Genomic DNA, 12,576 nt, shown 5'->3' with positions numbered 1-12,576 from the left:
GAGATGAACAAATTTCTCCTGCATTGAACCATTACATCTGTGGGTCTACTCGTCACTGCAGCCTGGCCTATCCTAACACACACTCTCAGCATCATAGCACTTACCACAGTGTCTGAAAATGTTTTCCTATCCATCTCCTGGGTAGACTGGAAGGACAGGGACCTTATCTGCTAGCTCCTTCACTGTGCCAGGCATCTAGCCCAGGGCAGAACACACTCTCCTAAGTAGTTGAATAAATGAGCACCTGGGCTCTCACCTACGGGGGGAGCCCTTGGTCCTTGTGTGCGGGTGGGAGGGGAGGCCACAAGTTCTTGAAGGCCAGCGAGCACTCACCTTCTTTGCTAACACCCAGGCAGCCCTTCAGCTCAGGCAGTGAGATGACCTTGTCCTTGTTCAGGTCACAGTAGTCAGTGAAACGCCGGGCACACTTCTTGGGCTTGGCTTTCTTCTTCACGTAGCGCTTGAAGGGCTTCATCTCCCGCTTGTTAATGTCGTTGCTACTGTTGCTGTCCAGCTGGCTGAAGTACCAGCGCACCACTCGCTCCTCCAGGGTGTGGCTGGGGTCTGGTTCGGAAAACCTGGGCCACAGGCAGACACCCCCACCCCGGTGATCACCACTCAGGAGCCTGTAGGGACTCTTAGCCCCACGGCCAGTCTCTCCCAGAGATGCCGGGGTCCTCCTACTGCACTGCCAGCAACCGGGAAGAAATGGCTCTTCTGAGCCCAGTGCCTCCCAGCCCTGCTCAGCCTGTAGCAGAATTGAGCCATCCTCTCCAGCTTGGTTCTCCAGACTGGAGAGTCTATATCTTAAGGGTCCCCAAGTAGGTCACCCTTATTATGTGAGCCTGTCCCACCCTCTACCATCGCCAGGAATGTTCTGGTACAAGATGGGTGCTCAATATATATTGGCTAGATTTAATTTACCAGAGTTAACCACGGCTGCGGTCCAAGTTGTCCTCCTGGCCTAGTGTTCACTGCCAGATAAGTTGCTGTTCACACATTAACTTGTACACTCAATGAACATGACTATGGGAAGAGGTGCTCTGAGCATGCGCCACAGCCAACACCGGGCCAGATTCTGGGAGGTGTTGCCCCAGCCTCAAACTGCTCGACATCTTGGTGAGACAGAGCCAACTTATTAGGCAGGGACAATTCACTGTGAGGTTCCCACAGTCCATTTATACATGGTATATAAAGGGGCAAAACCAATGCTTTTATGTGTAACTGTGCACATGCCCTACCCATCCATTTTATTTACTTATCCTCTATGTCCCCCTCGCAAAAAACATTCAGGCTGCTAGATAATATTTAAAACTTCTAGAGCCAATGACAGGTCTGTTCCAGAAAGGGTGACTGTGGCTCCTGCTCCCAGGGCTCGGCACGGAGTAAATATGGTCCAGGCCCTTGTGTTCAAGATCCTGGGCAACCTTCCCTTCGCCGGGGGAATAAGGCTGAGGTTGGGAGACCAGTGTCTTCAAATACTTAGTCTGCAGGACACTGAGTCAAACTATAGTATCACCACGGATCAGAAGTGGAGGCAGAGGGTCTCACTGTCACACAGGGATCCTGGCCCAGGGCTTCTGGGCTGCCAGCACATTCTAAAACTATCTGGCAAGAAAAATATCCAAGGCTCTTGCCAATACCTTGGGGCTCTTCCCTGGGGGTTTGCTGAGTTTTCCAGAAAGGAGGGGACCATCTCTGACCCCACCCTTGTGAAGGAGCCAGCAAACTCTTTCCCTTTCCCACCCCCAAGTGACCTCAACGTTTAGGGGAAAAGAAGTTTCATTACCACAAAGAAGCCAGGCATCCCTGCTAGAAGCCTAATTAAGTGCACTGCAGTCCCAGGCAGGCCTCCCTGGGCATCCTGGGCTGATTCCAAGACAGCACAATTACTGGATCTGCCAGCTGGACTTCATCCTGACAGGTTTAATGCTGGGAGTACCTGGGAAAGGTGTGAGGGACCATCTGCCCCTGGCTCTCTGGGAACCTGCCTAGTCTATCATGGAAAGCATGCTCAGAAGGTCTTTGAAACAGACGTGGAGTTGTGGAACTCAGATTTTTGTTTCTGCCAGCACATGGTATTTTGGTGCTCCTTCTGTTTTACCCACAACATTTGCTCTCAAGCCTGCAGGGTATACCAGATGAGCAGCAGAAAAATTCTCTATCAAGATGTTCATGATGCAGGAGGGAAGGTGGCCGGCTCCCTCTCAGAGCACCCTGCCTGCCTGTGTTCCCCTAAATGAGAGGGAGGCCTAGAGCTGCGGAGGAGAGCCAAGAGCCCCAAGGGAGGTGCTCCAGCCATTCCCACTGAGAACTCTCTCTCTGGGCGACTCCCGCCAGGGGCCATGAGAGCCCCATGGCGGCAAAGGCAGCTCTTTCTTTAACCTTTAGGCTCAGCATAGCGTCATGTCTACCTAGAGGCTGGAATAATAAAGCCTCAGTCGCTGAGCCGGGAAGGGATGAGGTCATCCCGCCCAGCCGCCCTGCCAAGAGAGGCCCACTGCCTCTGACACGTGTTGCTGGGGCTCCTGCCTGTCCTGTCCAGTTCTCAGCGACTCCACTGAGGGAGCTCCCATACCTTCCTTTGGGCTGGTCCATGCAAGAAGCAGCTCTTCTCCCCACTTTATAACTTCTGGGGATTTCCTCCTGCACAGAGTGACCATCATTTGGCTCCTGCTCCTTCTTCCTTCCTTTTCTCCTGACTCCCTCCTGCCCTATCTCCCTTGTCTGATGGGTCCTGTCCTCCTCACTCCGAGGATACTCACTTCCCAGGGAAAAGCCCTCCGAGGCCCCTCCAAGCTGTGACTCTGGTTCCCTCAACCCTGCCACACTGTCAACCTGACCTGTGGACCCCAAGCGTCTTGCCTCTTCTTCCTTCTTCCACAGCTAGTATAGGGCTCCCTGCTTCTGAACTCCTCTAATTTCCAGAAACCTACATCCCACGCCCACTCTTGATAACAGAGCCCAGCTCCACATGTGATCCTGGCAGTGCCAGGGTCCGACTTTGAAACCTAACACTTTGCCCTGGCCAAGCTCCAAGTGCATTTAAAGCAAGAATTTCTTAGCTTTGAGGGATCACGGACTCTTCTGAGAACCTAAATGAAGCTATAGTCTTCTCTGGAACAATGCATACGTACATAGCACTCTGCTGAATTTGGGGGTTTAATGGACTCCCTAAACTTCATCCAGGCTCATGGACTCCGGTAAAGAATCCTTGATCTAGAGGGAGGAGACTCCAGCCATGGCCCCAGAGAATGGTCAACCATAAGCCTTCTGGAAGGAGATGGGGCAAGACAAAGGGTAGTAGCTAGAGGGTCCTCCATACTTCCAGCAAAACATAATAGAAAACTACTGAGGGTATTTAGTCTATACTCTGAAACCAAGTTTCTGAGTTTACAACAGCCTTAAGTCCCTACCATACTTCATACAAGATCAAGTCAAGACGAGATAGATCAGAAGTCCAGGTTTAGTCAAACCAGTAGGTGCAAAAGAAGAGCCTAAAGAGGTCTCAGTTAGCTAAGGAGAAGGTGAGATTTTTCCCAGGGGAGTGCTGGATGGCTGGGGCAAAAGGGCCTCCCCCAGAGTTTCTGAATCCTCTCAAGCAATCATATTGGAGCCCCTTCCATCACAGTTAGACTCCCTCAAACTTACCCCTGACCTCAAAGCCATACCCCACTGATCCCTCCAGCTCTTGCAGCCTTCTAGAAGTATTTTCTAAAAACACTGGCAACTTGCACTCCTAGCTCTAGGCTTACTTACACTAGCATCAAACCTCCAACCTTTCTCTCATATATGTACACACCATCCCTGCTGGAGATCATGACTGCTGGAATCCAAATCTGCTCATCAGGCAAGGGCTGGGGACCCTACATCAGAGTTCCATAAATCAGTTCACATCACTGGTGCATGCCCGGGGCTTCCCTATAGGCGAGGTTCCACCTCTGCTAGAAGGATTCATTGAGTGTGTAGAGTTATCCAAGCCTCCTTGGATGTGTGGTATGTGGAAAGTTACATTCAAAGGATACTAAGGGCAGCCCGGGGGGCTCAGCGGTTTAGCGCCGCCTTCAGTCCAGGGTGTGATCCCGGAGACCGGGGATCGAGTCCCACGTCAGGCTCCCTGCATGGAGCCGGCTTCTCCCTCTGCCTGTGTCTCTGTCTCTGTCTCTCTCTCTCTCTGAATAAATAAATAAAACCTTAAAAAAAAAAAAAAAGGATACCAAATTCCAGATTTTGGAAAAACAAATCCAAAGACTGATGTCAGCTCTGTCTCTGGGCTGTTTTGGTGGCTGTCTTGTTGACTCCTGCCTCCAGGGAGGAGGAAGCCCACTCAAGTTAAGTTCCTCCCGGGACTGGCCCCACTGAGTTGTCTCCCAAATTGAGAGGTGACAGGTGCTGCCCATCTTCTGCAACACTTTCAGTTTTGCTTCTGCAGCCTAATCCTGCCAGGCCTTGGCTGCAATGCACAGCTGAAGAGCCAGCCCCATTCGCCACAAGAAAACTTGCTTTGGCCAAGATCTTGGGCCTTGTTCTGCTGTCCCAAGCAGTTTTAAAGAAGGTGAGGTGGGATGGCCTGGAAGCACTAGCCAAGCCAAGCAGACCAACTGAGCCCCATCTGGAGTGGGGTCCAGGCCCTGCCAGCTGTGCGGGCGGGTGGAGCTGGGAAATGCTAAGTCAGCCACATTCCAGCCTCTTCCTTACAAGGCCATCAACAAGTAACTGAGCTGGGCAGGAAGGAGGGAGCCACAGTACAAATGGTCTCTCCTTGGGGGACCACAGGAGGGGCCAGAAGGCTCACACAGTCCATCCCATGTCCCCTCAAAGTTGACTTTCTCTAGGGTGAGACGGAAAAAGGAGAGGGTTTCCTCACTCAAGAAGACTCTGCCAGCTGGGATCTCAGAACTCTTCCTTTGGATCTGATAAATGCTAATGGGTGCCATGGGAGGGCTGATGTAAGGGGAAGCTCTCCTCCTGGAGCCCTGGTGGGCAGAACCATGAGGATAAGTCAATCATCCCCCAAACCTTCACTGAGAACGGCCATCCTTCAGTGATACTTGCAGGCTGCCCCTCCCATGCACTAACCAAAGATGTTTCCATGGACACCCCATTCTACTTTGCCTATTCTTAGATTTGACCAGTACCGCTTTCTCCCTGTAAATCACGCTGGTAGGCCAGAAAGGGAAGCAGACATCTCCCCTCCCTGCCATGTCCTATAATTAATAAGCCTTCTTCAAACCTGATTAATTTCACCACAAAGGCTCCCTCAAACCATTCTTTCCCCCATAGCTGTAGTGTGGCCTCCCCTCACCTATCCCTCTGATGATAGCTATAACCTTCCCACCTCATCTTGCTCTCTTCCCATCCAGCTTGCCTCAAGCTTTCACGATGATTTTTCAGAAATGCTCACTTAATCATGGGCATCGTGCTGCCCTTGGCATGAATTGCAAGGCCTGGTGTGATCTGGACTCTGCCCAAATCTATAGCCTTACCTTTTGCCTGCCTCCCAGATTTAAGTCATACTTCTTCTTCTTCTTCTTCTTCTTCTTCTTCTTCTTTTTTTTTTTAAGTCATACTTCTTATGACTCTTTGCACAGGTCCTACCTGGGGCCCCTCTGCCCCAGTCCATCTCGGTTGGTCACACATGAAGATGTGGCTCAAATGTTATCTCCTATATAAAGTCTTCCCTCTCATGCCCACCCGCTACTGAGTCCCTGTGGCACTTTCTTGGCCTCTATTAAGACACTGACTTCATAGTGTGATCATGGGATTATATACCTCTTCTCTCAACCAGACCAAAGCTCCTCCAGGCCAGGGACTGACTATGCCGTTGTCCCCGGTTGAATCCAAAACCCAACACAGAGCTTATGCCTGGGGAGAATGGAGATATAAGAGTTTGTGCAAAGCCAAAATCTCCAGGCCCGACAGATGGTAGGTGAGGAGAAGACACGCCTTCCTTGTCCCTTCTTCCCACTGGCCCCAATAATGGTCAGCCTCAACTACCAGACCCTGAGAGGATGTAAGAGGGATCCGAGGTATCTTCCTTGACTTTAGCCTTCTGTGCCTAGAGTCTCAATTCTGCATGAATTCAGGACCAAGGCCAAAACCCAAGAAGCCTTGATTCCCAGATCCTCTTCAACAGCCCTATTCTAGATGTGCTGTCCAACCTTCAGCGGCCCTGTGCCTTTGCTCTTTCCTCATAGAAGAGTGCCTGGCCAGGGCCCACCCATACGGTGCCCCAAGTCTCTTGGGCCCATCCAGAGTGCTGTTGGGCCCTGATGACAAAGAAGCACCATGGTGAATTTGATGGCTAGATTTGGCCTCACAGTTTGTCTTGCAGCAGTCAGTGAACTCCAGGAAGCCTTCTCAAGGCATGCCTCTCTGTATCAAGTAGGGATCCATCCATCTAGCCACTCATCCTTCTAGCTGTTTATTCATTCAGCAAATATTGATTGGTCATCTACTATGTGCCAGGGACTATTCTGAGTTCTAGGAATACAGCTGGGAAGAAGGCAGACAATGTTCCTTCTCTATAGAACTTAAATTTTCATTAAGTAGGGGTGAGACAGACAATAAACAAGCCAGCAAAATATAAGCTAGTGCTTGGCTGAGAAATTCAAAAGAGATGTGGTGATGGAGTGTGACTGCCAGCCCCTTTGGACTGGTTGGTTGCTACGAAGGTGACATTTCAACAGATAATCGGGGACCATCACTGGAGGATGGGGCCTCCTATTCCAGGCAAGGGCAGGCAGGAACCCCAAGGGTTCAGGTTCAAGGCCTGTTTGAGGAACTGAGAAGGACCAGCAGCAGGAGCACAATGATGGGAGGGAGGTCATGGCCAGTGAGACCCTCCTGCAGGGTCAGTTCAGGTTGGAACTAGAGCCTACCCTAAATAGAATGAGAGACTCTGGAGGGCTTTAGACCCAGGAAAGCTGGAAAGCCTGACAGCAAGCAGCCTCCCCGTACAAGTGCTTCTCTCTCTTTCTTCCAGGCTCCTCAACCTCCCCGGCCTCCAACCCTCTTGCTGGATTTCTAAACTATTTCTTGGTTCATCTTGCCTGTCCTTTGATTACGAGTGTAGCCTCTAGGTAACACAATTACCAGTGTGGTTCAAACTTCATTCCCATCAAAACCAAACACAGTTTGGCATAATAGGAGCTTAAAATGAAAAACATGTTTAGGAAAGAATTTTTTTTAAATTTCTCCCAACTCTGTAGTACACCTAAAAAAGAGGGTTTTCAAAAAGAAAAACAACAACAACAACAACAAAAAAACCTCTTCCCTGAGGACACATTGGTATTAAAAACATTATAAACTTCTTAGTTTTTATTTTCTGTAAAGATCACTTCAGCCTGCGATTTGAGGGCAAGGCATCAGTCCTGATGTCTTCCAGCTGGTGATGGGGTGAGAGGGACCTGCCTGTGTCCTCAGCCCCTGTGGAGCCCTCACCCACTGGCCCAGGACCCAGCTGGGGTTGGTACTTTCCTGGTGCCTTCAGTCCACCTGGGGCTCAAGCCAGACCATGCTCAAGGGCCCGTCTCCCAAGGCAGCAAGTGGGACCAACTTGAAATCTCGTTTCTTCAGGAGTGCTGCAAGAGCACCAGGCAGGCTCTCTCAGCGGCTGGTCAGAGCCAGCAGCACTGGGGGGCTGTGGGTGGGAAACACCCAGACTTGGCATTTTTAAAAAGAATTTATTTATTTATTTATTTATTTATTTATTTATTTATTTATTTGAGAGAGAGAGAGAGAGAGAACACAAGCAGGGGAGTAGCAGGCAGAAGAAGAAGCAGACTTGCCACTGAGCAGGGAGCCCAGTGCAGGACTTGATCCCAGGACCCTGAGATCATGACCTGAGCTGAATGCAGATGCATATCACACTGAGCCACCAGAAGCCCCCAAACCTGGAATTTTTTAGCCCATGCTTCCTTCTGGGTACTTTTTCCATTCCCATCTAATAAACACAAATATCTCATTCCCATTTTTTGCATGAAACAACAGGTATTTTTTTCATATTCTAGGCATAAATAACAAAGGCATAGAATACTGAGTAAGCTCCCTCTTCCTGGGAGACATGGATATGTTCTCTCAACTCAAGACACCCCATCACTGAGCACCATCAGAGCACCATCAGCTGCCTCCGATCAGTTCCCATCTGCCAGCCTGTCAGACTCTGTCTCCATCTTCTCAGACTTATTTCTGTGCTCCTCGTGGGGAGGCCTGATTCCATCCACAGGGTGTATGCAAAACCAGAAACCAGCCTGACAGCTCTTAGGACCACAGGGCTGCTGAGAGTAAGTGCACTGGACCAGCAGCTTCTGAGTGCCACCCAGGAGGCAAGCTCTGCACTCACTTCGATGTGACCTAAAATTAGGTTTTCCGGACAGACACCCTCATTTGCCTTGGGATGCAGTACCACTGACAGCTGAGCTTGGAGCCCTGGTTCCCTACGCCAGATAGATACCCTGTGGTTCTGCTGATTACCAGCCAGGCAGCCAGGCCTGGGCCTTTCATCGTGGTGGCACTCCTTGCCTTGCTGATGACAGCTCTGCCTCTGAGCAGATGTGGAGGGATGAGGCCCCCTTCTCTGGTGAGCCTCAGAGCTCAGAGGCAGGCTGCCCATCCCTGCCAAACATGTGTACTTCCTCCACTGCTATAGGAACCTGAAACCCCTACACACACACACACACACACACACACACACACACACACACACACACCCCTGCTGTGCCTCCCCTCTGGCTTCCTGGTTGCTGGCTGTCCCTTCTGTCTCATCTGTTGCCACTCTCCTTTCCTCCTCCTCACCCCATCCACTCCAGCACAGCCATCCTGGACTACAGATGTGCACTTTCTTAGAGCCACAGTATTCTTTCCATTTTCCTAGGGCGGCTCTCCTTCTTTTACTGTTTAGGTCTTACCTGTCCTTCAAAAATTCAGCCTTGCTATCACCTCCTCCAGGAAGCCTTTCTGATTCCTTCAGACTGAGTTAACAAACCCTTCTCTATTCTTCCACCTGTTCTAGCACTTAGCACGCAATTTGCAAGTATCTTTCCATAGCCTAGTATCCCCACTAAGCTGCAGGCTCTGAAGACACGAACAGGCCTCACATCCCAGGATTCCCAGTCCTTAGACCAGTGCTTGGTGTGCTGCATATGTTCACCAGGTGCTGAATGGGTGGGTGGATGGATGGATGGATGGATAGATAGTTGGACGGATGGATAGATGCATGCATGTTCCAGCCATTGACCTAACAGGCCTGCTTGGTGAGTGCCAGGATACTGGTCATGGAGTATGTGTATCTCAGCCTCATGTCAGGACTGCCTCAGCCTGCATGTCAGCTCCTAACCTAAGTTGGATTTGAATATGGCAATGTCCAAGCCCATTGCCCAGAGCCCTTGGGATTTTCAGGAAGCCAAAAAGACACAGGATTCCTGCCTTCTCAGAAGAGAAGAAAATCACCAAGTGCTCTGTACTCCCTCGCTGCCCCCATTACATGCCCCTTCTCCGTCCTGCTACTGAAGACTCTCACCCCAGTGCATCTACTCCTGAGACTAAGGTACTAGAAGTCTCCAGACACCCTGAACCTGCCTGTCACTGGGTAACTAAAAGGTAGAGACAAGCAATTTCCAAAGAACAGGGAGGGGAGAAAGTGGGAAGATTTCTGGCAGAAGGTAGGCCCAGCCCTTGCTCTGCCTAACTTCCCTCTCTCCCAGCCTCCAGAAGCTTCTGCAGTCACACCTCCCGCCTCCGCCCTGAGTCCTGCTCACATTCTCACCTCCCACCTCCAGTAGGCGCTGCTGAGTTAATGGCCTGCACCATGTCCGTGGTGAGGGCATCCAGTAGGCTGGTGATAAATTCCATCTTCTTCCCTTCTGGACAGCCTGAAGGATAAAGTGAGATTTGAAGGCAGCTGCCAGGTAAGTAATCAAGTAAACAGCTTCCTCAACTGCCACCATTTCCCAAACCTCTCCAAATCCCTCTTGTCCAGCCAAGTCCATTCTGGGAACTGTTTACTGCTCAGATGGGTCTCATAAACCTCTGCAGTTCCTCTCTACCCAAGGCCCACAAGGGACCATCAGAACAAACAGAAAATAATACTTTCACTTTTCTTCCATTCCATAAATTTTTGCTGAGTAGCAACTGAGGCATTGTGTCAAAGGTTAGAGTTTTGGTATACAGGGTCCTTATCCTCCCAAGATCAGAGCCTACGGGGAACTCAAGCTAGTTCTGGGAGAGTCTGACTGGGCGGTCATGTTAAAGTGTGAGCAACACTACTCTCCCAGGAAGCAGCAGGTACAGAGGGGGCACAAGGGACAGAGTCAACCCCGAGGGGTCAAAGTTGACTCAAGTAGCCCTACCAGTGTATCTGTCCCAGAACCATCTCCTATTTTCACTTCTCTTCTCATCCAGCTTAGATTATGATAAAGCATCCCTTTGTTTCTCGCTTGCTCCTTTGCACTGTTCCGGCAAAACTCCAAGTCCTTGCTCTGTCCCCTCTGAGCACCTGTTACAGCTATTTATACAGGCTTGTATTCATTTATTCGTATATCCTCTGCTGTGAAAGTCCCATGTAATTCTGATCACTTGGTCGTACCCAGTGCCTGGCACATAGCTAGGATCTCTGTTCATAGTTGATGAGGGGATGGCCAGAAGGAGGGACCCCGGCTTTGACGACACCAATCTTATTACAGGGTGGTTTTTACAACCCTCACCGGGAAGCCCCTGGACTTTCAGGAGCCTCTGTTTTCAGCTCTTACCGTGGAGTCCTGATGGGGAGTGGGAAAGTGGCCCAGCTCTCCTCAGCTCTGATCCAAGGTTGTGCTTGCTAAAGACTACAGTGTTCCAAGCCACCAATATTTAGTAACCTTATTATAACTCACTGGCAGAGAACGCTATAAATAAGAGAAACCCATCACAGCAGCTGGTTGTAGGGTCTGGGGCCCCTGCCTGCGTGTCTGGCATCACATCCCAGTGAGAGTCCTGTGCCACTGGGATGATTGCAAAAACACTGTGCAGGGTTGGCCATGGATGCTGCCCATATTCCTCGGGACAACCCCTCCCTGAAGCCATCCTCTCAGCCTGGGGGGAAAAGAGTCCACAGCCCCCAGAACACTGTCCCAATCACCCCAGGATAGATAAAGAATTGCAGGATTGCGAGGACAGGATTTTAACCTAATGACTACATTTCAAAGATAAAAGCTATGAGTGAGGAGAAGAAACAATGTGCTCAAGGGCACAGGAGTATAGGGACAAATCCCAGGCTAGATGCAGATCCCAGGGCTCCTGTGATGCCCCACCAGCACCACCCACCTCCCCACCCCACCACCTTCCTCCATCCTACAGAAGGGGAAGCAGAGCCAGAGCAGAAGAGGGAGCTGCTTCTGCACAATAGGAGATAGGAGGTAGAAGAGCAGAAAGAGGTGAGAGCACCAGCAAGGGGCAGCCTTGTCTCCCACCTGGCAGCTCCCTGTCCTTGAAGGGATCATCCACCTCCACGCTCTTGGCCCTGGCATCGCTCTCGCAACTGGGCATCACGTAGCTGGGAAGAGAGACACGGGGTGGGGTGTGGGGGGGGTGGTAGCGAGGAGGAGCCAGAAACTGAGCCCTCCGGAGCCACTGCTAGCAGCCCAGGGCTGGCAGCAAAATACATCCTGCGCTGTCCAGCAGCTGCCAGGCCATCCCAGTAGCAGTCTTCCACTGAGACGTGTTCAGGCATGTCATTGTCATCACTGAAGCAGAGTGATGTCACCTGAAGTCTACACTCTGGATCTTTGGGATCCGTTAAACCTAGTGACTCAGACGGGGCGATAACCTCCTAGCCAAGGAACTGAAGTTCAGCGGGGTTACCTACTTTTCCAAGGTCATCCAGCTAGAAAGGGACGGAATTGTGACCAGAACCCAAGACCCAGGTCTTTCCACCAGAACCTTATCTGCCCATGAGCAGACATGTTCTCATGCCTTGATTTCTACCAGGCCAGGCTAGCAGGGCAATGTGAGGCTAGCCTAACAGGAAGCTGCTTCTCCTACCGCAAGGTCCATCTCAGGGACTGGACAGGCTCCGGGGGGCAGGGGGCAGGGCTGGGAGGGCTTACCGTGTGGAGGTCCCGGGCAGTGGGCGCCCCGTGTCCACCAGCACACACCAGCAGTAGCCAGTGGACTGGTGGCATTGCACTGGCTTGTAGAGCCCCCCGGGGGCACACTCGGGGATGACGATGCCCTCCCGCGGATTCTGCCTGGCCTCTTCCAGGGCACTCTGCCTCTCCTGGTCACACGAATGGACTTTCTCTGCAAGAGAGGATGCAGCCTGTGGTGACCCTCACTCTCGCGGCTCATCATTGCTGCTTTCTGAGCAAAGACCCAACCTGGCTCCAAGGAACTGGTGGCTGGTGAATCATCACGCAGAGCAGTGGCTCCCACCCCAGCCCACGGTGGTGGTGGGTGGTGGCGGGGTGGCAGGGGGTGCGGCTGGAGGCCCAGAACCTCCCTGTGGCCGCTCCACGGCCAGGGTTCATTAGCGTTCTCACCCGGTAGGTTCCTCTACCCCAGCGAGCCAGCCAGGGGCGGACTGCAGGGCTGCTCCTTATC

The 12,576-nt window shown here is 51.5% G+C and overlaps 1 protein-coding gene across 4 annotated transcripts in view; it reads right to left on the bottom strand.

Annotated features, from left to right (window-relative positions):
- Positions 1 to 12,576, bottom strand: part of SMOC1 (SPARC related modular calcium binding 1) — a 154,603-nt gene that overhangs the window by 7,784 nt on the left and 134,243 nt on the right. For all 4 annotated transcript variants that reach the window (XM_038545079.1, XM_038545081.1, XM_038545082.1 and 1 more), the window contains exons 8-11: positions 12,084 to 12,276; positions 11,448 to 11,530; positions 9,767 to 9,872; positions 334 to 578 (exon numbers count right to left, since the gene is read on the bottom strand). In XM_038545079.1, coding sequence (XP_038401007.1) covers positions 334 to 578; positions 9,767 to 9,872; positions 11,448 to 11,530; positions 12,084 to 12,276 — 627 coding nt within the window. The remainder of the gene's footprint in view (positions 1 to 333; positions 579 to 9,766; positions 9,873 to 11,447; positions 11,531 to 12,083; positions 12,277 to 12,576) is intronic.

Source organism: Canis lupus, chromosome 8, assembly GCF_011100685.1.
Source record: "Canis lupus familiaris isolate Mischka breed German Shepherd chromosome 8, alternate assembly UU_Cfam_GSD_1.0, whole genome shotgun sequence".
Taxonomy (NCBI): domain Eukaryota; kingdom Metazoa; phylum Chordata; class Mammalia; order Carnivora; family Canidae; genus Canis; species Canis lupus.
Note: the sequence above shows the minus strand (reverse complement) of the source record. Positions and strands in the feature narration are given on the sequence as shown.